Source organism: Capra hircus, chromosome 9 (genome assembly GCF_001704415.2).
Source record: "Capra hircus breed San Clemente chromosome 9, ASM170441v1, whole genome shotgun sequence".
Lineage (NCBI taxonomy): Eukaryota > Metazoa > Chordata > Mammalia > Artiodactyla > Bovidae > Capra > Capra hircus.
The window spans coordinates 28894621-28922320 of NC_030816.1; the positions used below are offsets into that span (position 1 = coordinate 28894621).

Consider the following 27700-nt stretch of genomic DNA (forward strand, 5'->3'; position numbering starts at 1 on the left):
CCCACTGAAGCACCGACCAGGGCACGGGATGCTCCAGAGGGCGGAGGAACCACGCATACGCTGCCAGCCGGCTCCAGATCCAACAGCCAGCAACTGGTCCCCAAGCCGGGGGGCCCGAGGACCCCAACCCACTCTGAGATTGGTCAAGCTTCGACACAGGCACTTTCAGCAGAAGTCAGACTCCAGATGGGAAACCTTTGCTCCAACGACAGCAAAGATCCTTTATGGTGTGGAGACTCTGCAGACAGCAATTCCTAGCAGCAAAGCAAGAGTCAAAGCTGTAGGTTAATGAATTTAACTTCCCGTTCAAAGGGGGCAGCTCTGTGACCCTGTGCAGGCTACCATGTATCAATTTCATCACTAACCAAACAGAATAAAGAGTCCTGCCTTTCACCTCCCATCAGAATGCTTCTGAAGCTATTCAGGGTTCCTTAGGAGAAGCTATCATTATTATTACTCTATTAGTCTGCAACCTCCTAGGTTTTAGCCAAATGAAAATCTAAACCGCTTTTAAAGTACACGTTGGACTCAGCACCACCTGAAATTGGCTCTGCGTCCTGGTAAATGTGAGTTTCCAGATGGCACAATTCTAGGTGGAACCATCAAAAGACTACATAAGTGCTGCGTATCATCCTGCGCCTTCCACTCATCAATTCACCCAATGCTTGGCACTTTAGGGGTAAGCCGAGGAACCTCCTTTACAAAAAGCAGACTCAGTCTTCTCTTGGGGCTACACAAACAAACAGCCAAGCCAAAACAAAAGGAAGAACTCCCTCCTCCTCACACCCTGCTATCTGTCAAGCCGGGTCTGTGTTCTATCACAGACCTTTCCTTGAGGGCTGCAAAAGTTGTGCAAGAATTCTTTGATGACTGTGATACTTTCATCAACGAAAGAAAGTGAACTCCAACACACTGCACTGTGAGAAGTTTCCTTATCAGAGGTGGAAATAATGGATGGGCAGAAATACACGCCGGGATGCAGAGCTCAGCAAGACTGCCCTCCTTTCCAGGTGAGACAGACTCTGGGCCCAGAGGGGCCTTGCTCAGTGCCGCCTCGGCAGACAAAGGTCAGCGTCCTGTGCACATCCCTGTCATTCAGCCGACCAGACACTCACTAAGGAGGTGCCCACTTACTTCTACAACCATCGTGGTCATCCACACATCACCCTGTTGGCTGAGTGAGAGCAGATGAATCAATAATCATGGCTGCAACTCATCTCCTATCCCCAAAGGTCCATGTCGTGTGAGCCCTGGGTAAGACCTAGACCCTGGCCCAAGCTACAGAAGCCAGTACCACTGCCACCAACCTGCTGGGGAGGGACCAGAGCTTCCAAAAACTTGTGTGGCTGGAAAATCTTACATTCACGTGAGCTTTAGTCAGATAATTTGCTATATTTTTACTTCACCTTTAAGGCACATATGGATTCACTCACCACATTAGAAATCCTATTTGCTACAGACCTGTAAATAATCAACACCAGGTCTGAGAGCTCCTGGTAACATTAAAAGTAACTAGAAGTGGCACTTTTCCTCTCAATGCCAAAGCCGAAGAAACTGCTTGTTTCAAAGACTACCAAATTTCTCCAGTGCCTACAAAAGAGCTCAAACATTATCAATCAGACTTTTAATAGTTACAGAAAGCTGCTTTGGGGACTTAATTCTCAATAAAAGACTCCCAAGTCTACCCAACAGATGTAATGTACAGGCTGCCCGGCATTAAGACCAATGGAACCAGGAATATTCCTTGGAGCAATTCGCTGCCAATTAAAACCACTGACCCAGGCAGCAGTACCCACTCCTCCAGCACAAAGTAACTAATTCTTGGAAACATTACATGCAGTGCAACTCTTTCCCATAGTCACACACCTCCAAGTTACAACCACTTAAGAAAACTTAGGCCCCACCACTCTGGATTATACAGCTGCTACCAGGCCGTCATTCTTCAAGGCCCGGAGGTCTATGAGGCAGCATTTTGGCTGCCCGAGGGTCTCCTACGGATGCACTTCCACAGAATGCCTCCACACTGGCTCTACCTTGTTCTTCCCTGGAGAATAAATAGTGTAGGGCTGTCTGTAGTGAGGAATCTGTCCAGGCAGGTATTGGCCGGTGTACAGACCCTCATGAGATGGTGGGGCAGGTCATCCTCTGTAAAAATGACCGAGCGGACCACTGAGGCAGCTCACAACTAAGAGTGGCCTCCCTGTGTGCTTTGTATCTCTCATCCTCAATTTCCTCCTCCAGAAAATAAAGGGAGAGATCAGACAACATCCGAGGCATTCAGTCCTGGAACTCAGAGGTTCCAGCACCAACTTAGCATCAATCTGTTTCTCAGATCAGTCCTTTCCCTAGAAAATCCCTAAGGAAGCAGGGTCTGGGTTAAATGAACAGGGCGATGTTGGGTATATTACATGGGGGTGGCCCAGAAGGGTGGTCTAGCTACCAAGAGTCAGGAGTAAAGGGCTGGCAGATGTGGAGTCCGTCACACCTCACACAGGGGTGGAGAACAGAATCGAGGGCTGGACTGATCTACTGCACTGTTGGTTTTTTTGGTTCCTATATGAATATCCAGGAAGAAGGGGAAAACAAAATACCGAAAGTCTGTCCTGAAAACTATCTCTTCAAAAAAGAAATAATCCCATTCCTTAACATCTTCTGAAGGAGGCACTCACCATCTACATGATGAAAGGCTTAACTAGAAGGTATGAAGTTAAACAGGATTAATGCATTATCTTACAAACACCTCCTTATTTTCTATTTACATGCAAAATGCAAATTTTTCATTTTAAACACTCCTTTTAAAAATATTACTGGTTCTACAATATTGTAAAGTAATTAGCCTCCAATTAAAATAAATAAATTTTTAAAAATACATTACTAATTCTGACTTCTTACAACTAGATATAAAGACTTTCACATGACTTCTGGGATGAAAAACTACTTCCCACCAGCACCTGGGGCTGGGTGTCGTGGCCTTTTTAGCACCTGCTTCCCCTCCACTCCCAGGAGAAGTCACAAGCCCACTGGGCCTGCCCCTCACATCTGGAAAACAAGATGTTTAGGATGATCCCTGTGTTTAATCTAAATGAAGCTGGTACACACTTGCTTCTATGGCTAGTAAATAAATGGCCTATACCAAACCAAGAAAGAAAGGTGATTTATCCTTTTTCCTGGGGCTCTGTGTGTGGGTATAACTTCACTTAAATCTGCTTTGCAAGCAGTTTGAAGAAAACAGGCAGTCTGGAGAGGTCCCATCCCTAGGCATAGTCACACTACACAGGAGTGCAAGTCTTACAAGGCTTCTGTGCTCACTATGGATGCTTGTCCACAAATACACACTGAAGTCTGTTCCTCTCAGGTTCTGAAAGAGTGACAAGCCAGGTGTAACACATCTGCCTCACCTTTAATAGAAGATCATGCAAACTCCCCTCCTTCCTCTTTTAAACCAAACTGAGAGAGATGGTAGGAACAAATAGCCCAGTGAGATTTCAGGCAGTTCTATAAAATCAAAATGCCTAAAGCTTGAATTACTGGCTGTGGAGTTTATTTAGTCAATGCAGAGACGTGCTGATAGAGGTATCCCACCTCTATCCCTTCCCAACTGTATGGCTTTGGCTGAGTCACATAACCACCCTATCTATCAGTTTCCCCGTCTTAAAGAAGAGCTAACATGTATAAAGCCCACAACAGTGTCTGGCACATAAATAAGTGTTCAATTAATGGTAGATTTTAGTTACAGCATGAAAATGATGCATCAACCTAAGGTTATGCCTGCACACACCACATCCATTTGCACCAGTACAACTCAAAGACACAATTGTTGGGGGAGAAGGATAAAAACTTTCTAGCTTCAACTGTGACTTCTTCCATAGAAGTCAGGACTCAGGGACCATATCCTCAAAACCAGAGGCCTCCATTACCACCTGGCAGAGGGGATTTCTGAAGAGGGGTTGAGCAGGCCAATATCCCTTACTTCCATCTTCAGATCTGGGCCACTGGAGCTGAAGACTCAGACCCCTCTGGTCCTTGGGTTGGGAGTCACGCCTTCTCCATGGCTGGCAGGCAGTCTTTTTCTTAGGAGCCTGGCTGGCCTGGCTGTTCCTTAAAGCACTGTACTCCTCTATAAATGCATCCTTAATATCAGGTGTTTTTCCCAACATACACCACCACCAGCCCACTCGCCAAACATGCAGACAGCAGTCCATTCTTTAGGAAAACTAAAATGGAAATGAACTAACACGTGTCTCTTCATCTGTGAGCAGCAGCCGCTTTGGGAAGCATCCCCCCATGTGGGACACTCAGGTTTCCACCAGCTGACTAATGTGTGACTTCTTTAAAAGGCCTGAGCGCTCTCCTGGAGTCCAACTTTGAATGCTGCTCACGGTGTTAATGGCACCATATTCGGGATTCTTGTCCAAACTCTGGCCCCAGACATAAGCCTCTCAACACAGCATTCCCCACTGCTGTGTGAATCTTCTGATGTTCCAACAACTGAACCTGCCTTCTTGATCCTTCCCAAGAATCCTGGTGAATCTGAGGAGAGTAACTTGCCTGCCCTCCCCACTGCCAAGAAGAAAACCCAGATTACTGTCCCACCAAAGCTCAGCATCCAAGCTGAGTCATCTCGGGCAGAGCTTGATACAGAAAATGGTATCTACTCAACTGCAGAAAAATTTGTAATCGAAACTAATCCTATTTTTTTTTAAGTGTCAGATATATGAGTATTTATGAATCTCAGGCAACATCCTAAAGCAGCTGCTAAGTGGTCCTGCAATGAACTTCTAAGACCCGGCCAACCCCCTGTTCTTTGCACTATTTATATTCCTAAAGCCAATAGCTATGTTAGATACAGCTGATCGTGAGGCCCTGTTTAATGGACTACAGAATCCAATGATACTGACAAGCAGCGATCAGCTAGTTTGGTCTCTACCTAGCTTCACCTTGTGGTAGGAGAGGCCGAGCACCATTTAAGACTCTGGGCCGAGATCCACGCCTCACCTCTACCTCAGCACGAAAGCAGCATCACTCTTCCTTTCACTTCACTCGCCCTCTCACACTGATTACACCCAGCACATTTTAATCTTATCTCTCCTCCACATGTCCCATGTCTGTCTGTGGATGAGTCAGGCTGATGTCTGATGCTGGTCTTAAACTAGGAACATTCCCCAAAGACCAAAACAAATAAGAACGGGAAAAGATCACCAAACAACAAGAATCCAACCTAAACACAGTCCTCTGAACAGACTATATGCACCAGGGTGAACACGTGGCTTCCTCTGTGCACCGGAGCGGCTTCTTTATTATTGCTGTCTGGGGGAGGAGAAAGGACTTCCCCCATGGTTCAGTGGTAAAGAATTCTCCTGCAATGCAGGAGCCAAAGGAGATGTGGGCTCGATCTTTGGGTCAGGAAGATCCCCTGGAGAAGGAAATGGCAACCCACTCCAGTATTTTTGCCTGGAGAATCCCATGGACAGAGGAGCCTGGCGGGCTACAGTCTATGGGGTCACAAAGAGTCAGATGTGACTGAAGCAACTTGGCAGGAGGTGAGGGGGAGGCTGGTGACCTTCACTGCACAGAAAGCTACACAGCAAATGAGGATCTGTGGATAGTCTATTCTAGAGCCAAGAACTCAGTTATATCTCCACAGATACCACTGCAAGCTCTCTGTTCATCTTTTTCAACTCTTTATCAGGCCTCTGAAGTCAAGATGGTATGAAAAACGTGATTGTTGACTCCTAATCTGGACTCAGCGGATGACTAAAAGCAGTGGTTCTCAAACTTGAGCTTGCAGCAGGATTACTTGGAAGCCTTGTGACAACACAGATTGCTGGGTCTAGAATGTCTAAGTCAGTATGTTTGAGGTGAGCCAAGAATATGAATTTCCAAAAAGTTCCTAGGTGATGCTGCCGCTGTTGGTGTGGGGACCACGCTTTGAGAAGCACTAGCTTAATGCATCAGAACATGGTAGAACCCTCTAGTACATAAGATTAGGCTGCACAAAAGAGGAAGAGTGAGTTGATCTGTCTCAGATTTCAAGAATCATACCATAACTTGACCTAGCAGCATCTCTTCTTACAAATTCCCTAATACTTAAAAATTAGTTAAATAGGGTCCAGTGGAGACTAGAAAAACAAGTGGGAGCTGGAAAACTTTAAAGAAGCCACATTCATTTGCACAAAAGAAAGTAGAGAAGAAATCCTAGTTAAACACAGTTTATTAAATAATGATGCCCTTGTCTTAGAAGTCAACTGTTCTCTTAGATCCCAATTTGACAGCACTCCTCCCTTTTTATATGGAACTTTCAGGGAGTAAATTCACCTTGTAACCTCCCCATGGAGGAGAGGGTGGAAATAGACCTAAAAGTCATCACTAAATTGGCTGATAACTTCCACAGTCAAAATCTCATTTTTTCTAAAGCAATGTTCTCAACCCTAGCTGCACACCCATAACTACCTGGGAGCTTTAAAAAATATAGATGCCCAGGCCCTACATTGAGAGATTCTAACCTAAATGGTTTCAGACTGGACCTAGACAGCAGTGTTTTTAAAAGCTCCCTGTGATTCTCAAATATAGCCAAGGTTGAAAACCACTGATGCAGGAGAAAGGTCCCAGAGAGATCATGGGTGATGGGAAAGAGGGAAGAAGGACAGGAAGACCTCTTCAGCTAATGTCTAATGACACAAAACAGGAAAGAATGGGACAGCAGCTGGGAGCAATTAGGACACGTAAAACGGGCTCTTAGATTCTGAGACTGAGCTAAGGCTCAACCCAACACTGGCAGTCTCAGGTTCAAAAATCAGAAACAGCCAGATAATCAAGGAAGTGCCCTCACTTGTCAAAGACAAGGCTACAGTCCAAAGGAAATACCAGGAAACCCTTTTTTAAAAGGGTACTATTTTTTTCAGAAGTTAATGAATAACTGAACTTGAGGCAAAGAGCTTTAACGTCTCACAAGGTTCAACTTAGAAATCATTTGCCTGAAAAACAGTAAAATGTATCCTTGAGCAAAATTACTTTTTTCCCAAAAGGATGGCAAAAGGGAAGAGATGACAGCAGTAACTCTCAGAGCCCACGGTAATCAAAATTATCTCCCCAGTAACCACACTGACAAGTGAGTTTTCAGAGCTGTAAAATCATGTGATGCGAATGATAAAACCAAGATGGAGTTGTTTTCTTCTCTTCCTTCTTGACTAAGCACAGAAGCATGAGGTAACAAGCTAGAAAAGACATATGAAAGCTTTATGATCCTGTTTAAGATAGAATGATGAACACAAAACAAAGCAGTTAGAAGAACGCAGTGTTGCTGGTTAGTGGACACAGCAGGAATCTCAGCTCAGGTAACAGACAGAAGTCAGGTGAAAATTATCTGTGCTCACAGCAGGACAAACACTGGGAGCCCAGAGAGCAAAGCTCAGATGTTATCCCACTGTGTTAACAGTTAAAACTTACCCATCAATCTAAAGCCCTGATGTGATTAGAAAACCAAGATGTGGGAAAACTATGCACCTTAAAAACGAGCATGGTAATTTTTGATAAAAACATTCATTTGTGAAGTCATTATGTTAAAACCCAATTTGGAGAATGGCAGTTTTCACCACCTCAAGTTGTTGCTATTGGTCACTCAGTCGTGTCCGACTCTTGATGACCCCGTGGACTGCAGCCCGCCAGGCTCCTCTATCCATGGGATTTCCCAGGCAAGAGTACTGGAGTGGGTTGCCATTTCCTTCTCTAGGGGATCTTCCTGACCCAGGGATCGAACCTGTGTCTCCTGCATTGCAGGCCAGTTCTTTGTGGCTGAGCACCAGGGAGCCCATAACACCACAAGTTAGCTCTCCTAATTTGACACATGGTGCTTTACTTAATTCAGTACTGACTGCTGCTGCTACTGCTGCTAAGTCGCTTCAGTCAGGTCCGACTCTGTGCAACCCCACAGACGGCAGCCCACCAGGCTTCCCCATCCCTGGGATTCTCCAGGCAAGAACACTGGAGTGGGCTGCCATTTCCTTCTCCAATGGATGAAAGTGAAAAGTGAAAGTGAAGTCACTCAGTCGTGTCTGACTCAGCGACCCCATGGACTGCAGCCTACCAGGCTCCTCCGTCCACAGGATTTTTCAGGCAAAAGTACTGGAGTGGGGTGCCACTGCCTTCTCCTCAGTACTGACTACCCACAAGTTAACTTGGAGCACTCCCCGATATTATGAGATTATCAGAATAAATCCCTCACCTCCTCCCAAACTACTAAAAGATGCCTACAATCAGATGCCAGGGAATTCCCCTAAGGTTCACTAGTCAGGACTCCATGCTTTCACTGCTGAGGGCCCGGGGTTCAATCTCTGATAAGGGAACTAAGACCCAGTAAGCTGAGTGGCATAATCGGATGCCAAATTTCACCTTGGTGACTGACATGAAGGGTGACTGTGGTGAAGCCTAACATGTGGCCCAGATCACCTAGACTTCCAGCCTGGAAAAAAAGGATCTTTCATATAAAGGAAGGAGACTAAACAGGACTGATTTAGCAAATTCAGTTCAACACAGGGCACACATCTATTCGAAGAGGAGGCAGTAAGCTTATCTATACTGGACAGGGTTGGAGATAGAAGGCCTGATCGAGGCCACTAATTTCAAGAAACAGTATACTAGCTCACCTAGGAAGCTGCCTTATCAGGAGCTTAAGAGCCCAACTGTGCTGAAGCAAGCCACTCACAACTCTGTCAGCCGGAAGACAACTTTGAAAGAATCGGGCCCATAACATTTCTAAGGCCCATTCTGGGTTTCTCAGGATTACACAAACGATACCCCCCAAAATAACTGATCATTGTTCTTAAAAAAAAATTCACAGGAATGTCTGGGGCTCAGTGTCAATTTGTACTTAAAAAAAAAAAATTACCTTGCTTAAAATGTAGTCTGTGGGCCATGGTTTATTTATAATCATAGGTATATTCATAAATGGCAAATTAATGCTGTTAATTGGACTGTTCTGACAAATAATGAATAAAGGCATGTTCCTTCTCATTCCACCAGCTGGGGAAGGAAGCAAAAGCAAAAACCAAGGTACTCAAATACAGACCAAGATGCAAAGGCATGATGGGTGAGATCAACAAGTCCTTGACTGGAAACGAATGCTGACAGAAAACTCCGGACCAGCTATCATACACGGTAAAGACTCTAGAAAAAATAAACAGCAAAACTGACCTTAAAATTAGGTTGAATTTTAAAGGAATTTACCAACAAGAAGTTCTAATGGAAAGATGTTGAGAGAGTGTTTTTACTTTATGAAACCATTTACAGCATTAGAAGTAAAACCGCATTAAAAAAAAATTAAGTAAAATTGAAATGAAAATTAAAAAGAGAAAAGAGAGGAAGGTGAGAGAAGGCTTTAAACATCATTCAGCCAAACTTAATGTGAAATATGGAACTGAGGCAATTATTTAGATAATTTATGACGAAAGAACTATCATTTTTTTAGAAATTAATTATTATGACACTTTGGGGGGAAAAAAAGCAGTTCTGAAATTTGAATTATGTGAATTAATGGCCTAACTCTCCATTTGATCTTTTTAATGTAATACCAATTTTCAAGGAGACATCTAACAAGCTGTATTGGATGTAATGCTATGCCCTCCTTCAACTTCAGGTTTATACCCAGAGTTGTATCTTTTAAAGTCCACGAGGCCAAGGCCACCTTCTTCGTAACTGCCTTTGGCCCCACCACACTCCCCACACCCTGGGCTCCCTCAGTTATCAGGCAGAGCCATTCTGCCTGCCCCACATTTATCACGGGGTTTCAGTCTATCTTCTGGACACTCTCCAGACACTACTCACCTATCTTTACTGTGAAACTGAGAGTTCTAAAATTTTTTCCAACACATACATGGGATTAGTCTTCTGCAAGCCGTATTTTATCTCAGGGCGCGTGGGTGCTGTATTCCCGTGGCCAATTAAAACCATCATTTTAGGTCCTACTCATACATATTCTACCTTGAAGACAAAAGCAGTAAGTGCCTTAATAAGATAAACCCTTTAACCTGGCCAGCAGCTTGCATTCTGCAACATTTTCTGTGTCTGTCCTGCCTTTAAACGTGTTAGTAACTGCATTGGAAAGTATGCTTAATACCTCACAAAATATGCTTGATACCTTTAATTTTGAGATCTGATTGGGCTTCGACCACACTTCTGCCAGAAACCTTTTATAAATGTCTTTTTTTCCCTGAAATCCATCTTTCTTGGTGGTATTATCTCCATCCATCTACCTACCTGAAGCCTATAGAAGCACAGATATACCCTGTTCTCCCAAGGGAGAAATTTCTCAAAGATAATAGCCCAGCCCTAAGGATTTCCACACACTATGGTATCACTCTATTAGTTCTGAACACTAGTACACTATCTGACCCATAGTAAACCATGGTTAAACAGTGGTTTACTAAAGCAGCGTCCAAACAGAAATAGAAATCCCCAAATTAAATTGCTCCACTAAGAGCCCAGGCACTGATTGGATTCTTAAAATTATTCACTCAGACAAAATCAAAGGCAGGAGCCTAAATCATGGGTCTCTGTCTACTCCCCCTCCAACACAGAGAGAGGTATCAGTTACCCTGAGTCAGCCACAGTCCAGAAGATAAACATTCAAGACAGCATTCTGAAAGATTAACATCAGGACTGATGGTAATATATACGAAGAATGTGGCACATAGTAGCAACTTTTTCAATGGCAGCTATTTAATCTTATTGTTGTACTCACCGCCAGGCAAAGTCCCACCACACTCAGGAGGCAGCAAAGCTTAGCAGAAAATGTTGACATTCAAAGAAACCTTCCTCTGAATCCCAAGCATTAAACTTCTCTGAACCATTTTCTTGTCTCTAAATTGGGTTTATACTTAAATGCTTAACATGTAGGATCAATATTAGATGTAAAAAATCTACCTGAGTAATTGGCCTATGATAGTGTTCGATAAATCATAGCTACTATTATTATTATTATAACTAGGCTTCAGAATATCTTGTGTCAACTCCTCTTTCTATTGTAAAAACCAAACTGTGTTTCCAACTGATTTATAATCCTGGCTCCCTTTTCCCAAAATACTATTTTGAAATACGAGCATAAACAGATGCAATTCTAATTCTGAAATACTTCTGAACAATTCAACTCAAACACCTTCACGGTACCTAGAAAACACCTGTTGCTACTTGAATGAGGACTACCACTCCATGCTCCTTCAGGACGGCTGGGTTTTGCGGACATAAATGTATACAGAGAGGATGGGAGCCTGAAGGCTCAAGTGTTGACACTTTGAAAGGGCTTTAACCAAGCACAGGAGGAGCCAAGGAGACTCCAGAGAGATTCTGATTATCCTTACTGCCACCATGGACGGCAGTGAATCTGATGGGGCTCTATTTTCTCAAGCCTGACTGGGATGGGGAAAAGAGAATTCTTCAACCTTCTCCTTCCGCTGAGGACCCAGGCTGCTCCCTCCCTGAAAGACTATCGTAGACCAAAGCTCTCAGCTAGACCTTGGCCTTAAACCTCAAGTCCACACTCCCCAAGTACAGCCATTCCACCAGCCTCACGAAGTAGAAACTGAGTAAGCAGAGTGGGAGGGTTAGGGAGGGTGCCCAGGATACACGCTAAACGGAGGGTGGAAGGCTCGCTGCAGCAGTTCTCACTGGGAAATCAGGGGAATTCACACCTCCCTTCTGTGCCTCACAGCAGGATGAAGAAAGAAGAAATTTAAGTTACCAGAAAGTAGCCTAGGAGTGATTAACATTTTAATTTTAATCTAAATATAAATTTGGAGGGAGAGGGCAAAATGGGTGAAGCGGGTCAAAAGAGACAAACTTCCAATTACAAAATAAGTCAGTCCTGGGGATGCAATATACAGCTTGGTGAATATAGTTAATACTTAGGTATCTGAAAGTTGCTCAGAGAGTAAATATTAACAAGTTCTCAACATAAGAAAGAAAAAGAAAAATGTTAACTAGACTTACAGTGATGATCATTCTGCAACATGTATAAATAGCAAATCTTTATGTTGTACACTTGACACTAATAATGTTGTTACATCAATTATATCTCAATTTTAAATATAAAACCTTCTTTTCCTCTTCTCCTCTATCTGCAACCCTTCATGTTCCTCTCTTCCATCCCTGTGCTCCTGTGTGTTTCCTAGGGCTACCATGACAAATTACTACAAACTTAGGGGCTTCAAACAATAGAAACATATTCTCTCACAGTGCTGGAGGCTAGAAGTCCACAGTCAAGGTGTGGGCAGCACCATGCTCCCTCTGAAGGCTGCAGCGGAGGGTGCCACCTGGCCTCCAACCAGCCCCTGGCGCCCCCAGCAATCTGGCGCTCCTTGGCTTGTGACTGTGCTGCCCCACCTCCTGCCGTGGCGTCACACAGCCTTCTCTGAATCTACCATGTCTTCTGCCCCCCTCATACGGACACCAGTCACTGGACCCAGGGCCCACGTGAATCTGACATGACTCCACCTTAATATAACTACCTCCCTCCAGAGAGATCCTAGTCCCAAGCAAGGTTATGCTCTGAGGTTACAGGTGGACCTTAATGGGGGGGTTGGAGGGGTACTATTCAACCCACTACAGCTCCCAAATTAAAATAAGCCGCCACCACCAGAATACGGGGCAATGTGAAGAGTGCGACAATCTACAGAACACAGAACTACAGAACTTTAGATTACAAAACTGCTAGCAGGTCCATGCCTGCTAAATCTGAATTAAGAATAATGGAGGTTCTGCCTTTCTTTCACCTATAGGAAAGTGACGTCTTGGAAAACATCAAGAGTCTCAACCAAAAGAGCATTAAAACACAGAGCCCACTGATCTTGACACACTGTGATGTGTGCTATCAGGTATAGAAGAACATTCACATGTTTTCAAGAGTGAAGTACTGCGACTCCACTGAAAGTGGCTGATTCATGTTGATGTTTGGCAGAAACCAACAAAATGCTGTAAAGCAATTATCTTTCAATTAAAAAATAAATACATTTTTAAAAAGAGTGAAGTAGCAAAAATATGTGAAACAGAGGAGGAAAATTTTCAGTTAGAAAGTCTGTAATTATTTGAGGATGGGAATTAGACCATAAGTCTCAGAAGACCAAAGTTCCTTTTTTAAAAAGTTATCTTAGGTTTCTAAACACTCTCTCCTCCAAATTATCCTTTTCTAACAATGACATAAGCCTACATGGAAACATTATATATTACAGATTTTTTTTTTTTTTGGTGTTTTTAACCAAGGTATTATTTTAGCTATGTGGGGAAAAAAACTCAAGATCAGTTTAAAGACATGTGCACTCCCTCTGCTGGCTCTAAATTTAAAGAAAATTCTCAATGGCTGCAAGAGCCAAGTTATTAATTTCACTAGACATCCAAAACACAAGAAAAAACACGATGCGAATTCTCCCACACATGCACACTCAAAAGTCTTCACAGAAATAAATAAGAAATTACAAAACACATACTGAAAACTGTCAAAGGCATCTGCTGGAATTATTATGGGTTTCCTTTTCCAAAGGAAAGCTAATGCATTTTGTTTGTGTGTGGCAGGGGCCACTTCCCACCTTGGCCTTTCCCCCTACAAGTGAGCCACAGCTTCCCTGCTCTAAGCTCACCTCTTCATTGCAGAATGGGGGTGCATTTGGATACCCAGGCATGGTGAGCCCCCAGATGATAAGCTGGCTTCTTCACTACACACAATCATGAGAGGACCAAATGAGTGCAAGTACCACAGGCCACCAGAAAACTTCATCTACTTGACTTTGTACCGTTATCTCATAGTAGGGACTGACATGCTGCAGAGAAAAAGTCTCAAGATTAAAATATCCCAAAAAGGTCCAAGTGAAAACACACATTCTGAGGGGGGTGCGAAGCCCAGCTTGAAGCATACTCCATACATTTGTATTTCATCAGAAAGGAGTGATACATCACAATATTCTACAGATGCTTGCTATTTTACTTCTTTTTCCAACTGGGGAAATTATAATACTGAGAAATGGAAGTCGTTCGATCAAAAATAAAATGATGAGAGATGCTGAGCCTGTCTGGACACTGATTTGATCAGAATTGAGGTTTTCCATGATAATCAGTAGCCAAAACACCTATCCAGAAAACCATCTCGGAAGAGAGGCAGACTGGCCCTGGACAGGTCCAGCTCAGACGGCTCACTCTCTCTTCTTCCTTCATCTGTGACTTGTATTTACCAATCCATTATGTAAAACTTCACGTACATCTGAGACTTACATCTGCAAATGCAAAACACTTTGGACAACTTAATTTTACACCAGAGCTCTGCTTCTGAAGTGGATATGTATATTTGGTGACTCTTTCTAGACAGTAATACTGATGCTGCATAAAGCAGGGTCCACACACAGAAGGAAAACATGACTTCAACTTTCTCTTCAGGAAAGGTCATCCCAAGATCAGGTTTCTCTCCGTTTCTGTGATGCATAACGACTGGCACTGATGAAGTTTTCAGGGACTTCTACACTAGGAAACAAGACACTAAGAAATGCCTTAGATAGCACAGCACCATTTCATAATTACATGACATCATATCGATACCAGCACTAGGAGGTCTGGGCCACCTCCGTAGCTACAAGTATCCAGAAGATTCTACACATGACATCACTCCACTCCTGAGTCACATCATCCCCCTTCCAGTATCACTGTCCCAGAACGAGGCTAAGCTCATGGGCTGAGGACATAATCAGCCCAAAAGCAGCTCCAAGTTATCAGAAATGTTTTTGTCTGGTAGGCACCTTCCTTGCTTTCAAGGTTCTTACACTGTTCTTGAAAATATAGAGGAGTCACAGAAAAATGGCAAAAGGAACAGACAGAAGTCAGGAGGTGGGCAGGGTAGGGCGAGGTTGAGAGAATAGGCTTTTCCAGCAAGGTGAGCTGAGTGCTGATAGAGAATGCAAAAAGAGAAACACAGCTACTCTCCTGCTGGCCAGCCAATCTAGAGGATGGGGGAGGGGAGCCGAGGAGAGAAAATGAAGTAAGAATTTGCAGAAATGGAGGCACTGACTCGAACAGCTGTGAAACCACAATGGTTAGCAACAGACATTACAGAACACTGGTGCCCTGGGCTCACACGGACACATTTAACTCCACCCCTGCTACTTCTGGGTCCCTGAGCTAGTCACTCACATGCTCCTGCCTGTTTCCTTACTTGCAAAATGAAGTATTTAGATAATCCTTAAGACTTCATTTAGTGTTTAATTTGAGACAAGAAGTCATACAGACAATTTGACTGCGTCAAGGCTCCACATCCACGCCAAGAGGCTGGTCCTATATCGTGACCCCATAAGACAGAACTGGGGACCCAAGATGAGTACAGGGCTACCAGTGTGCTCTAATTCCAGCTTCTCCCCAAAAGATCCAGACTACAGGAGCCATGTGACAGAGGCCCTGCATCTCCAAAGCAAGCTGAAAATTATGATCTGCAGAGAGCTAAAGCCCAGCTCCAAGCCAGGGCCCAGCATCCACTTTGCCATTTGCTGGTGACTTCTCCGCAGAGAGCCGGAGCACTAAGGAAAGCAGAAGTACAGATGGGAAAAAGGCAAAGAGAAGGGGCAACGATGACAAGTTTACAGGGCACAGATTTGCATGTTTATTTTCTGTCTTCCCCCAAGAGAACACAAACTCCTGTGAACTGGAACCTTATCTGCCCTGTGCTACCACTACATCCCTGGGCCCGGCAGAACACCCTGCACACTGCATGCCTTTGATAAATATTTGCTGAATGAATGAAATGGCATGAGATGCAAATGAGTAAAAAGGGTTTTCTCTTTTCAGTCTTTTACTTACTGTGCACCAGCTGCATCATCCACTGATACAACCCACCTGCATGTATGTCATCCCCAGCTCTTTTTATAGCAGCAGAAAGTCCAAGTGGCCCTCAGGGCTCCTCCATTTGTGATACAGGAAAAGGTGAGGAGAAAAACGAGGAGTCAAAAATAGGACTGAGCCTGTTCCTCACAGACAAGACAAAAGAGTATGAAAACAAAATAAATTTCATTCTCTCCAGCCCAGGGAATCCAAAAACTGATCGGCAAGGGGTAAGCTGGGTATCTTCTCAAAAGGCACTAGCTTAAACAGTCTTATCTTTGCATTTTTATAAAGATATTTAAATGAACAGTGTCTGCTAAATTTTTGCAAATCAGGTAAATGATTTTTTTAGTGGGACAAGGCTTCTTCACAAATTTTCCAAATAAAAATATCGTGCTGGTTTTAAGTAAGCATCATAAGTAGAGTATTAAAAAGTTTAACTACAGATGTTCTTCTATGGTATCATTCCCTTAAAATAGAACCCTCCTAAAAACTCCTAAAAATAAGTCTGCATAGTTTCATTTCATTTTCAAAGAAGGAGATAAACATATCAAAACAAACACTTAACTTCTTTTTAAAAGAGCCTCTCTGTTACATGGGGCTCACAGATCAAAGTCTAAAATGGTCAATTTCTTCACCTCATAGGTCGATGACACAGCTTTGAAAAAGAAGAAAAACAGTCCCCCTAGTGTACTGCCACTGTAGAAAGAGGAAGTATGTTAGTTGAGAATCACTGACGAAGACAGTACTGCCGAAGGAAATTACAAAACAGTATTTCAGCAACAGGGGCCAAGCTGAAGACAGATTCCTCGTATAGCACAACCCTAACTGGCCCTTTAGTGAGTTAGTCCAAAAGGTGACTGGGGTCAAAATCAGAGGCCAGTATGAAATTATTATGCCTCTGTTGTTTTGAAATGGTTGAAAATATTTTTAAACATCAAAGTTGCAGTTAAAATAACATATTTAAAAAATACAGTATGGTGAAAAGGAACTGGGTGCATTCATCTAAAGAGCTAGAACTGTAAGGACGTGAGCAAGTATTATGCGGCAGGCCAGCCCTCATCGTTTAACCTTGCGAAGAATCGGCAAGAGGACACATTCTCACATGAAGGAAGACTCGGTCACTTGCAGCAGCAGAAGTCCTCTCACATTTGTGAAGCTGTAGGAACCACCACAGAAACTCATAGCCGCCTGACATTATTGTGCCCTGACCCACGGGAAGCACTGATGAGTGGGCGTGTGCAGGAGAATCAGTGAAAAATGGGCCTCACCAGGTAAACTCTGGAGTTCTAGAGGTCTGCCTGAGACAGGAGGAAACAGAGACCTCACCAGCTCAATTAACGGTGCAGCGCAAGTAAACTTAATCTGAGTTAAAGGAAATGTAACCTTTTCCCCCTTTAACCACATCTGATCATTCATTTCTACTTTAATGCCTGAGGTAAGGGAACCTGCGAGATAGCTATCACCTTTCTCCCTGGCACGGTTTGCATCTGACAAACTCAAGTTAACCAAGAGCTTCCTCCTTTTGTTAAAATGGTCCTTTTTTGCCACCTTTGTCACTTCACAGTTCCTAAGTACTCTTTCCTGATAGGCACCAGACAGCTTTACAGACACTGTGTGCTCACTCAGCCTCTACCAATAATCAGTCATCTTCCCGATGCTGAAATAATAACCGAGATTTTTTAAATGGAGAGACAAATATGCTTTTTAGGAAAACAACTTCTACTTATGTAAGACTACCCAGTGCTTAGTACATAACCTTTAGAAAGGATCAATTTAAAGAGAAAAAAATAGTGTAATAAAGATCTCTAGAGCCACAGGCTACTAATTATCTCTGTACTAACCAGCTGTGTGATCTTAGTAAAGTCATTAACTTGAAGAATCAAGATCTTCACCTATAAAATAAGGGGACTGAACTAGATCAGCAAACCTCGTCCTGGCTGTACATTAGAATCACCTAAGAAACTTCAAAAATTAAACAAAAACAACCTCACCAACCAATACCCTCACATCGGCCCAATTAAATCAGGTTCTCTGGGTACTGATATTTTTTAAAAGCTCCCAGATAATTCTTACATGCAACCAGAGCTTTGATTCACTGGTCTTGATTCTGATCGCTAAGACCTCTTTTCTAATTCGCTCTATGCTCTCAGGGTGATAATTCTAGTTACAAGATCTCATTAATACAAAGGCCCAAAAACTACAAAAGAAGTAAGGCCTAGGTGCTGCATACTACACCTATGTGCACACATGACTGGCAGAGGTTAACCTGAATTCTAGACATTTTTAGAAGTTAAAAACCTGAATGTAAAAAGCAGAATGAAAGTAGTGTGGTTTAAAAGCACACACCTGCTTCCAAATGACTAATCATGATAGGAATCAACTCCTGAAACTTGGATGCGTAGAAATAGGTCACAATTAGCTCCTGACCTCTCCCTTTTCCCTCTCTTCCACCTCCACTTAACCACAAGCACAAAAAAAGCTTGGCTATTACTCATAATCGGAATGTGAAACCACAGCCCCAGTTTCAAAGGGCCTTCTCCATCATCAAAGATTTGGAAGTTCTTGCATGGCTGCATCTTTGGGTAAAGATTATCTTGCAAAAACTCTAACTCAATTATATCTCTATAGTCTTCAAGGATTAGTTATCATGCGATAATCAGAAATGGACCTGGTGTAAAATTTTTAAGATAAAATATTCATAAAATATGCGCCCAGTATTAAACATATGACTGCTGGACAGTTTCAATTTATAATGCTTCATAAGATTTTAGTTAAAGAAAAATGAGATAGCAGAGAAGGAAAAAACAAACCATGAGACCAAAAAGAGTTAAAATATAAAAGCACGAAGTTTTAGACTAGGCCCCAAATCTCTATTGCAGATCCTGTAAGCTACGTGAAAATATAATTAATTCAGTTATCAATTCATGGTTATTTTTGGTAGCCACACTTTCCCACATAAGTCTTAAAAAAAAAAGTTTCAAATGCCATAAACTGGTATTATCTTTAACCATAAACATGATGCAAGAAATATTACTTATGGAAAATTACTTTCATAACCTTAAAAATCATAAAAAAGGTGAAAACCCTTGCTATGTTAACTTTCTAACTAACTTAAAGCTAACTTTTAACTAATAGATTCTCTGCACCAAATCCAAAATATGTAGGACTAAATTTCAAGTGTGAGAAATTTGGAAAAGACTCCACACCCCACCCAATCCATCTTCTTAGATCCCACAAATTCATCCCTTCCTAACACTATACACTGAGATCAACCCTTGCTATCCACTTGAAAACTCAATTTTTAAAAGTATCACATCAGCACTGCTTTGAAACAGAATTCTCATCCTTTTCATAAATATCCTATTATCACAAAACTGGCATTCTTTTGCAAAGCAATACAATTGAATCGAACCTAAGATTCATAATAACAGCGTTTGTTCAAGGATGAGATAGATTTGTGGAACAATATCAAAGCACTTGTTTTAAGTATCAAACCCTTTCCCTATACTAACCATAAAAAAATTTTAAGGCATATTTCAAGATTTTTTTTAACCAAATTAAAAGTCAATGACACTAAATTCTTTAGCTTTTTTATGTACTAGCTCCTCTCCAGTGCTTCAGTTCTCCACCTAAGGTCAAACTGTTCTTATTTTATACACCCACTGGAACCTAGGAAGTACAGAGCTCCCCAAAGACAACAAAGGAAGGGACAGAAGGAGAAAGCAACCGCCTTTTTAATTTAAAAAAAAAAAAAATCCAACTTGTTACTAGAAGCAACAGACAGAAAGATGTGTGTCTACAGCTGCACAGGGCTCCCTTTAGCCTGGTATGCATTCCTGCCTTGGGAGATGGGGCCAGGAGGATGAGGTGCAAGAGCAAAGCCGCTGGGTATCAGCGGCCCAGCAGGGGCACAGGAGTTAATCTCTTTGGATGCCCAATTGCAGGAAGTCATTACATCATAGGCCTTTCCACACCTCTCTCCCTACCACGTGTCCAGTGCCCCAAGAGGCTGAAAACGAACAGTAGAGAGCCTCTCTTCAGGTTCACTTACAGGTAGAAGCCATTACGGTCCAGCCCTGCCAGCAAACCTCCCTCCCCAAGGCCCAGGTGAGGCGCCAGGCGCGGGTCCTGGGCACCTGGACCCTCTGCCTCAAACAGCGCCAGAATCCGGACCTCTGCGCAGAAGCCAGCAGGTGCAGCGAGTCCCCGCTGAGGTAGAAGGGCTGGCCCGTGCCAGGCCCCAAAGCATCTCAGAAGCTACCTGCTGTAGAGACATCTCTGAAGAACAGAGGTGTGGACACAGGCAAGGAAAGGAAACCGGCCAGGAAGAGGTTTACAACCACCGCTTTTTGTAATTGGATTTATGTGCCTGTGGGAGTGAACACCCACAAGCCCGAAAACTTGGGCACAAGGGTTCTCATCCAGGTAGTCACAACACACCACGCTTCAGCGACTGACTTAAAACCACAAATCCACCCCTCCCAACCCGTCCCCTCACTCCCCCCGTAGTGGCCTCGCCGCACCCCCACGATGGGGGACTTCTACTCCCAAGTTGGCCGCAGACCTACCTTCTCTGCGATGACCCAGGAATCCGGCAAATTCACTCCGGTCCGTCTGTCCTTCCCTCGCCGGTGTCCCTCAACCCCTCGCCTCACCTGGCCATGCCTGAGGTTTCCCCAGGAGCCTTCTCTACCCATCCTGCCACCTTCGCGGCCGTCCCCGGTTGCCCCTCCTCCGGGATCACACAAAACCCCCAAAACCTCACAGCGGAGGCTCTCCCTGCCAACCCCTCTCCCCCGCGCCCGCAGGAGCGCTCCGTCGAATCGAAGACGCGCCTCGCACTGCGCAGGAGGCCCGGCGGGTCCGGCCGCCCGCCCCAGGTGGGTACGCACCTTCCAGCCGGCAGAGCTGTTGCTGTCGCCCTTATCCTTGAAGTAGGGCACGCAGCGCACCATCCACTCATAGATCTGGGACAGAGTGAGCCGTTTGTCTGGGGAGCTCTCGATCGCGCGAGTGATCAGGTCGGCGTAGGACAGGTTCCCCCAGGCGTTCCTCCGCGACGAGCATTTCCTCGGCTGCCCGGAGCCCCCAGCCGTCCCCGGCTGCGGCGGTGGCAGTGGCTGCTGAGGCTGCAGCGGTGTCTGCGTTCCCCCGCTCAGCGCGCCCGCCACGGGGGCTGGCCCGGACCCGGGGTCCTGCCCTCCAGGGGCCAACAGCCGGGCCGAGTCCTCCAGGAGCAACCCAGAGCCCAGCGGGCCGCCCCCGCCGCCGCCGATCGCCATGGCCGAGCCGGCCCTACCGCCACCGTCCTCGTCGTCTTCATCGTCCTCCTCCTCGGGGATCATGGAGTCAGCAGCCGCCTCCCCAGAGGGCTTGGCCGGGCTCCCCTGGAGCTCCGGCCTCTGCAGGGGCCACGTACAGGAGCGCGGCCGGCTCTGGGGCTCGAACTCCGGGTCCAGCTCCACTTCGAGCGGAGAGATCGGGGCCGGGGAGGCCGGCGCCTCTGCCATCTTCGCCGCCCGCCCGCCCGCGGCTCGGGCTCTCGCGCTCTCCTCTCGCGCCGGGGCGGGGTGCGGCGGGGGAGGGACGGGGGCGCCGAGAAGGCTCGGGCTCCCAGGCGGCGCCGCCGCCGCCGCCGCTACTGCCGCCGCCTGGGGAAGCACGAGAGGAGAGAGGAGAGTTGGTTATCCCGGGCTGGAACCCAGTCTTCGGCGAGTCCTCGCCAGCCGTCGCCGCCGCCACCGCTTCGCGACCGCACCGCGCCCGCCTCCCAGGAGCAGGCAGACCTGGAGACGTGCGTCCCGCGAACCTGGCGCAGCAGACGCCGCCCCCAGACCAGGCCGCTGGGGAGACGGGAGCGAATCGACGGGCTCGCACGGGGCACCCCCTCCCCCGCCGCCGCCGGAGCTGCAGGTCTCTCCTGGGCTAGGTGGCTGGGCGGGGAAGAAGGGGGAGGGGAGGGGCGGGGGAGGGGCGCGAGCCGCGCCTTTAAAGCGGGCAGCAGCCGGCGCTGGCGCAGCCCAGCTGCGGTCCGAGCCCGAGTCCGGGCGGGCGGGCGTGCGTTTGTTTATGTTTCGCTCGGGCCCGCTCAAGTGCTTCCCGCGACGCCGCCGCCAAAGTCTGTGGCGTCTTCGGCTCTTCTTCCAGTCCCCGGCCCTGCTGCCTCCGCGCCCCTCTGCCACCCCCTCCCAGCGGAGGGCTCGAGCCCGGGGACGGCGCGGGAAGCTCCTTATTTCCCTCTCTGCCCGCGGGCTGAGAGGGCAAGCGTGGGTCCGAGCGCAAACGGGCCCTTGTCACTTCCAGAAAAAGGGGAAGCCGGGAAAAAGGGCAAGCAGCTCGGTGGGTATTTGCCAAGGGTCGAGCCGAGCGGCAACGGCCACTTTCGGGGTTTGTGAGGCTTATTCTCCCACGGGCATTGTGCCTTACACCCCCTTCCCAGTGAAGAACGGGAGAAGGGGGCAAGTCGGAACGTAAATCTTCCAACAGGTCAGGAAGCACCAAGTCTCCCGGGCCGCCAGAAAGCTCAGACCAGCACGTTCTTCACCTCCTTGCTCCCGCTGCTGCCATCTTGACAGTTTCCCCCACCCCACCCCCCCTTCACTCAAGTCCTTTAAAAACACTAGCGGGAGAGAAGAGGGGCGCGCACACCGAGTCACGGGGAGGGAAAAGGGAAGCGCCTGGCCCAGCTCAGAAGCAGATCCGGAGTCGCCGGGAAGGCGGTCGACCCGCTCACAGCTCCGGCGCCTACCTCGGTTCCTTCCCCTCAGGGACGAGGGGGGAGGACGCACAATCCCGCGCGGGCCTGGGGCACGGTGAGGAGGGGGCGCGCAACCCCGGCCGAGAGGCGCTCCGGCCGCCGCCGCAGCCCGCCTGAGAAACCGCCTGTCAGCCTGCGCCCCGCCGCCTTCCACATTCCTCCTCCTCCCTTCCACAAGCAGAGCGGCCGAGGCAGCAACACAAAGTTATAGACACACGCAGGGTGCCTCAACCTAGGCTGACGGCGGGCGGGCGGGCGGGCAGGTCCCCGCCCAGGGGGAGGGCTGGGCGGCGGGCCGGGATGTGCTCGCGTGCGTGCGTGTGTGCGCGCCCCCGCGCGACCCGGTTCCGCGAGGCTGCAGGCTTGAGTGTCAGGGCACGCGCCGGGACCGAGACTCGGCGGGCTCCTCCTCCCTCCTGCGAGCCTCAACAACAAAGCACGGCGCTGGCTCAGGAGACGAGGGAGGGGGGCCAGCAGAGCTCCAAACGCTCAACGGGCGCAATCGCGTGGCCTCCCAGACTCCAAGCAGGACGCCTGGCACCCTCCCCAGCGACGAAGGGTCCCCGTCGCTCCGCCAGGCTCTGGGCCCGCCCTGGTGTCCGGTTCCCCATTAGAACCGGACACCAGGTAACACCCGAGATAAGATGCTGACCGCAGGCGGCAAGGGTTACCTCAGCGTGAAAATACTGGCAAGCGAAGATGTTGGTGTCCTCAGGACTTCGATAAGCTGATGCTCTCAGATTTGATCAGGAACCAGGAGGTTTGCAACTGAGTCTCTAACGTAGGACACTTGACTGCAGTCGTGTTTCGTTTCGCATGAATTTCATGGCCAGCGAGTGGAGACGTGTAACTGACTCGGGAGAAAAGCAAATTATTCCATATTCCTAAATGCAAGAACAAATTCTGAACAACTGTGAAGGGGAAATAATGAGTCTAATTTTTAAATGACGGCAAAGCAGCTAACTGTGCTTTTTAAAACTTTTTAAAAATACACTTCTTCAGGATTAGAAAAACATCTTTACACGTCCTTATCCTACGACAGTACCCAAGTCGTTCATTCGTGCACTAAGAATGCACTACATGCAACACACACACCGAGAGTCTATCAATTTTGATTTATAAATCTCCCGCCCCATCCTTCCAAGTCACGAGAAGTATCTTAAGCAGTCCAGAGCGGTCTCGGCAACAACCCCATACACAAAAAGGTCCAACTCAGCGTAGGCAGGAATGCGCCCGTCCACCCGAGTCCATGCTCCGGGCTTTGCGCAGGACCCGTCACTCAAGTGACGCGCGGCCCCGCCCCTGCACCAAGCTAGTTCGACGCGTACAAACAGATGATGTCATTGTATCCACAAGCGCGTGACCCGGGATCTCTGCGCCGCATTGCCATTCGCTGTGCCGCTCAATCGTCAAGCCATGCCGCGCTCTGACTGGCCGCGGCCACCCGTCTCCAGGCCCCAGATACCCCTCTCCGCCCCCCGCCTCCGCCCCCCCCATCAAATAATAAACAATCGAGTAAAATTCGATGGAAGGGAGGAGAGGACCGAGACGGCGAACCCAGAAGCCAATCCTTCGCGTGCTGACGGAAGGGAGAGTTAAAAGGAGGAGGGTTTGAGAGGACCGGGTTGCGGGGGGAAGGAGCAGACCTGAGGCGATTTGTCCCGCCTCGATGAGGTGGCATCAGGGGAGGAAAGTTGGAAAGCATTCTGCGGGGCACGCCTGGTAACGCAGGGGGGCTCTAGGGCCCCGGAGCGGCAGGGCTCAGGACTCCGCGGTGGTGCGCTGCCAGCCGAAGGGGCGGAGATTGGGCCTCGCTAGCGCTGCGCAGGCGGAGCTGGCAGACACGTGCGGGAGGAGGGCGGACGCGCGCCGCACGGGCTCGCCCCGGGCACGCGGCTCCGAGAGACGCGCGCGCTTGTTTACCAGCGCACGTGGGTGTTATTTTTAAATGGAATGTTGTGCTGGCAGCTCGGTCGAGTGGCTGGCGCGTGGGGCTGCCCGCGCCGGCTGGGGGACGCGGCGGAGCCGCGCCGCGGCCTCTTTGAGCGCAGCTCACGGGACAGCAAGGCTGTCCCCGCTACGGGCTTCCTTTGCAGACGGCCGTTTGGGCCTGATTGGGAGTTTCGCGCGCTGTTTCGTGAGAGTTTCAAGCTTCTACGGAGACAACGTGTTCTCGCTGCAGAATACTGCCTTTTGTAAGCCCGGGTCGGCTCCCTTATTCACATTCCGGAGCAAAGCCACCTGTTTCTTTTCATCCTGGAGGCCGCGCCAGGCTAGGCTCCGTGGCCACCGGCTCCGGAGCAGATTTCAACACACTTAACGCACTAAACACCCTTGTCTGTGCCCTCCTCCCTTGCTCCGAATGTCCCCAGTCCATCTGTACCTGTCTCTTGGGTGGATATCTCTGCCCGCGAGTCGCTGCGCTTCGTGTGCAGAGGTGGAAGTCTGGAGTAGAGCGGTCTCTGCTTCTAGGGCTTGTTCTGAGTGCGGCCCCTCTCCTCATCGTGGGCCTGCCCCGCTGAGAAGCCGAGTTTACATCTGGTTTATAGCCTAACAGTGTGGAAGGTGTGGTAGAATTTATTGCTGAGTCTGGTTTTCTGCTTTGCACGAAGAACCAGGAGGCCTCATCACCTAGGCTTTTGCCCTATGGTACAGCATAAAATCCAAGGAACTTTCAGTTGCTTCTTTTTAATACTTTAACATGCTGTAAAAGAAATCACCCCCTTTCTTCTCTAAATCTAGGCAATTCTTTGTCTTTAAGACATAGAAAGAATGTGTTTACACTGGCCGGGATCTTGGCCATTAGAATTACTAATGAAAACAGGTTGAGTGTGTGTTCATTAACAATGCATATCCCACGGACCTTCCCCCTAAAATGAAAAAAATTAAAGATTCCTAGATTAATTGAGCTCATTGTGACTCTCTTGGTGATTAAAGGGGGGTAGGGACATAATAAAGCTACTTTGCTCAAAAAGCTTTACAGTCTTAATTGTGAGGGTAAAACGTTTAAAACTTGAGTATTTCAAGAGTTTAACGCAAGTACAAGACAAATAGAAGAGGTCGTACATACAGTGTTGGGTAAGTTTCTAAATGAGTTAAAGATCAAAACTTCAAATGGCAGTGACTATAAACATACAGACTGGTAAATCTACCCAAAGAATTAACACTTGTAATGTGTCCCTATGGGCAAGCCTTTGAAAACTCAGAATGATTGTTCCCTCTAAGTTAGAAATTGCTTTGACCTTTGTCTTCCCCTTGAAGGCTTCCTTGGTCCTTCATTTCTTTGCAGTTTAGTATACGAAAGCTGAATAAGTTATGGTTGTTGATCGGGAAGGAATGCCAACATTACCTTTGCAATAGAATTTTTGGTCAAATTTTTCCCTACTTATTATACCTTGTTTATTTCTACAGTTGATTTAAGGTAGTAACTGTCCACTCCAATTTGTAAATTCAATCACTGGAGGAACAAACATTTAAAAAATTTTTTTACTTGAGTAAGCTAAGTAAATTCACCATCCCAAACACCCAACTTGTGGGGGTTTTGATAGTAGATGCCAGAGTTCTCTGAGGAGTCACTACTAGCACTGGGTCCCTGCCCAGCCCCTTTGCAGCTGGATACCCCCTCTAACACCAGAGCCCAAACACCAGGGACCGAGCATGCTGCCCATGAGCAAAGCGCTCATTTCCCTCTTGGATTGGCTTCTGTGTCTATTTCAAGAATGAAGACAGGAAACAGTCGTGTCTGACTCTTTGTGACCCCATGGACTATAGCCCACCAGGCTGTTCTGTCCATGGAATTCTCCAGGCAAGAATACTGGAGTGGGTTGCCATTTCCTTCTCCAGGGGATCTTCCCAACCCAGGGACTGAACCCAGGTCTCTCACATTGCAGGCAGACTCTTTACCGACTGAGCCACCAGGAAAGAAAGAAGGAGCCCCTATGTTCAGGTCTCCAGTGGCTTCCCATTCTTTGTCTGACATCTTCATCAGTCCCTCCTCTGCTTCCCCACTTCTCCGCATACTACTCCTCTGGAAAACATACTGAACAGTATGTACCAAAGAGCTTGAGCTATGACTTGTCCTCTGGGGCATCAACCCAGGCATATTTCACCACCATTCTCTCTAGGAGTCTGGAGCTCTTGTCCTCTCTCCTTCTCTTTTCCCCCTTCAGGTGAGACATACCTTGGCAGAGTCTCACCTAGGTCATTACAACGACTGGCCTATGGTTCATTTGGAGGGCAAGTATGTATGTTTTCAGGGAGAAAAAAAGTTGATCCAAAAAATGGTGAAGATTTACCTGAAATGGAATTGCACAGACAAGAGAAAGTGGGAAAGGATTCTCTGTTTTGGTGTTATGAGGTAATGATGATAGCTAACATTTGTCACTTAACATGCTCCAAGTCCTGAACTAAGCACTTTATTGTCAGTGTTTAATTTTAGCCTCACAAAAACCCTATATGATATGTACAATAGTGCTAAACGGCATGGGGTTTGAGAATTCAAGTTCTGAGGTTTTAAGTCGATCCTCTTCCCTACCAGTTATATGACTTTGGGCTGTTATTAATGATTGAGCCTCAGGTCCTCATTCATAAAATGAGAAGAATACTATCTAAGATTGTTGGAGTGGGCTAGGTGAAATAAGATGATGAATCTAAAGCATTTAGGATTAGAATCTGAGGAGAAGGGGGTACTTTTTAAGATAATTTATGACCAGGCTTCTTGAATCAACTGAATTAGAATCTTAAACAGGAGGCTCTGGCACTGATATTTTAAAAATATTTTCTGGGTAATTCCAAGGCAGTGAAGGTTGCGAAGAGTGAGCTAGAGGTCTTTCTTCCACACACACCAGTGTTTGCCTTCAGCTGTGACTAATTGGCTTCTGCTTAAGAATGATAACAGAGCCATAACCATAACTATCTCCACACAGAGGGCAAGTTCCCTGCACATAACATCTCGGTTTATCTCTAGAACAACCTTCTCAAACAAGGACCACCGCTCTCGTTTTACGGATTTTCCCCAAGATCACAGAGTAAGCGGCAGGCTCAGGATTTGAAATCTGAGGTCTGTCTGAATCCACGGTGTGTGCTCTTCCCCCAACCCTC

General features: G+C 46.8%; 1 protein-coding gene across 1 annotated transcript in view; it reads right to left on the reverse strand.

The window, feature by feature from the left end:
- Positions 1–21381, reverse strand: part of FOXO3 (forkhead box O3) — a 123230-nt gene extending 101849 nt beyond the window's left edge. The window contains exon 1 of the mRNA XM_018053097.1: positions 20736–21381. Coding sequence (XP_017908586.1) covers positions 20736–21353 — 618 coding nt within the window. The 5' untranslated portion in view covers positions 21354–21381. The remainder of the gene's footprint in view (positions 1–20735) is intronic.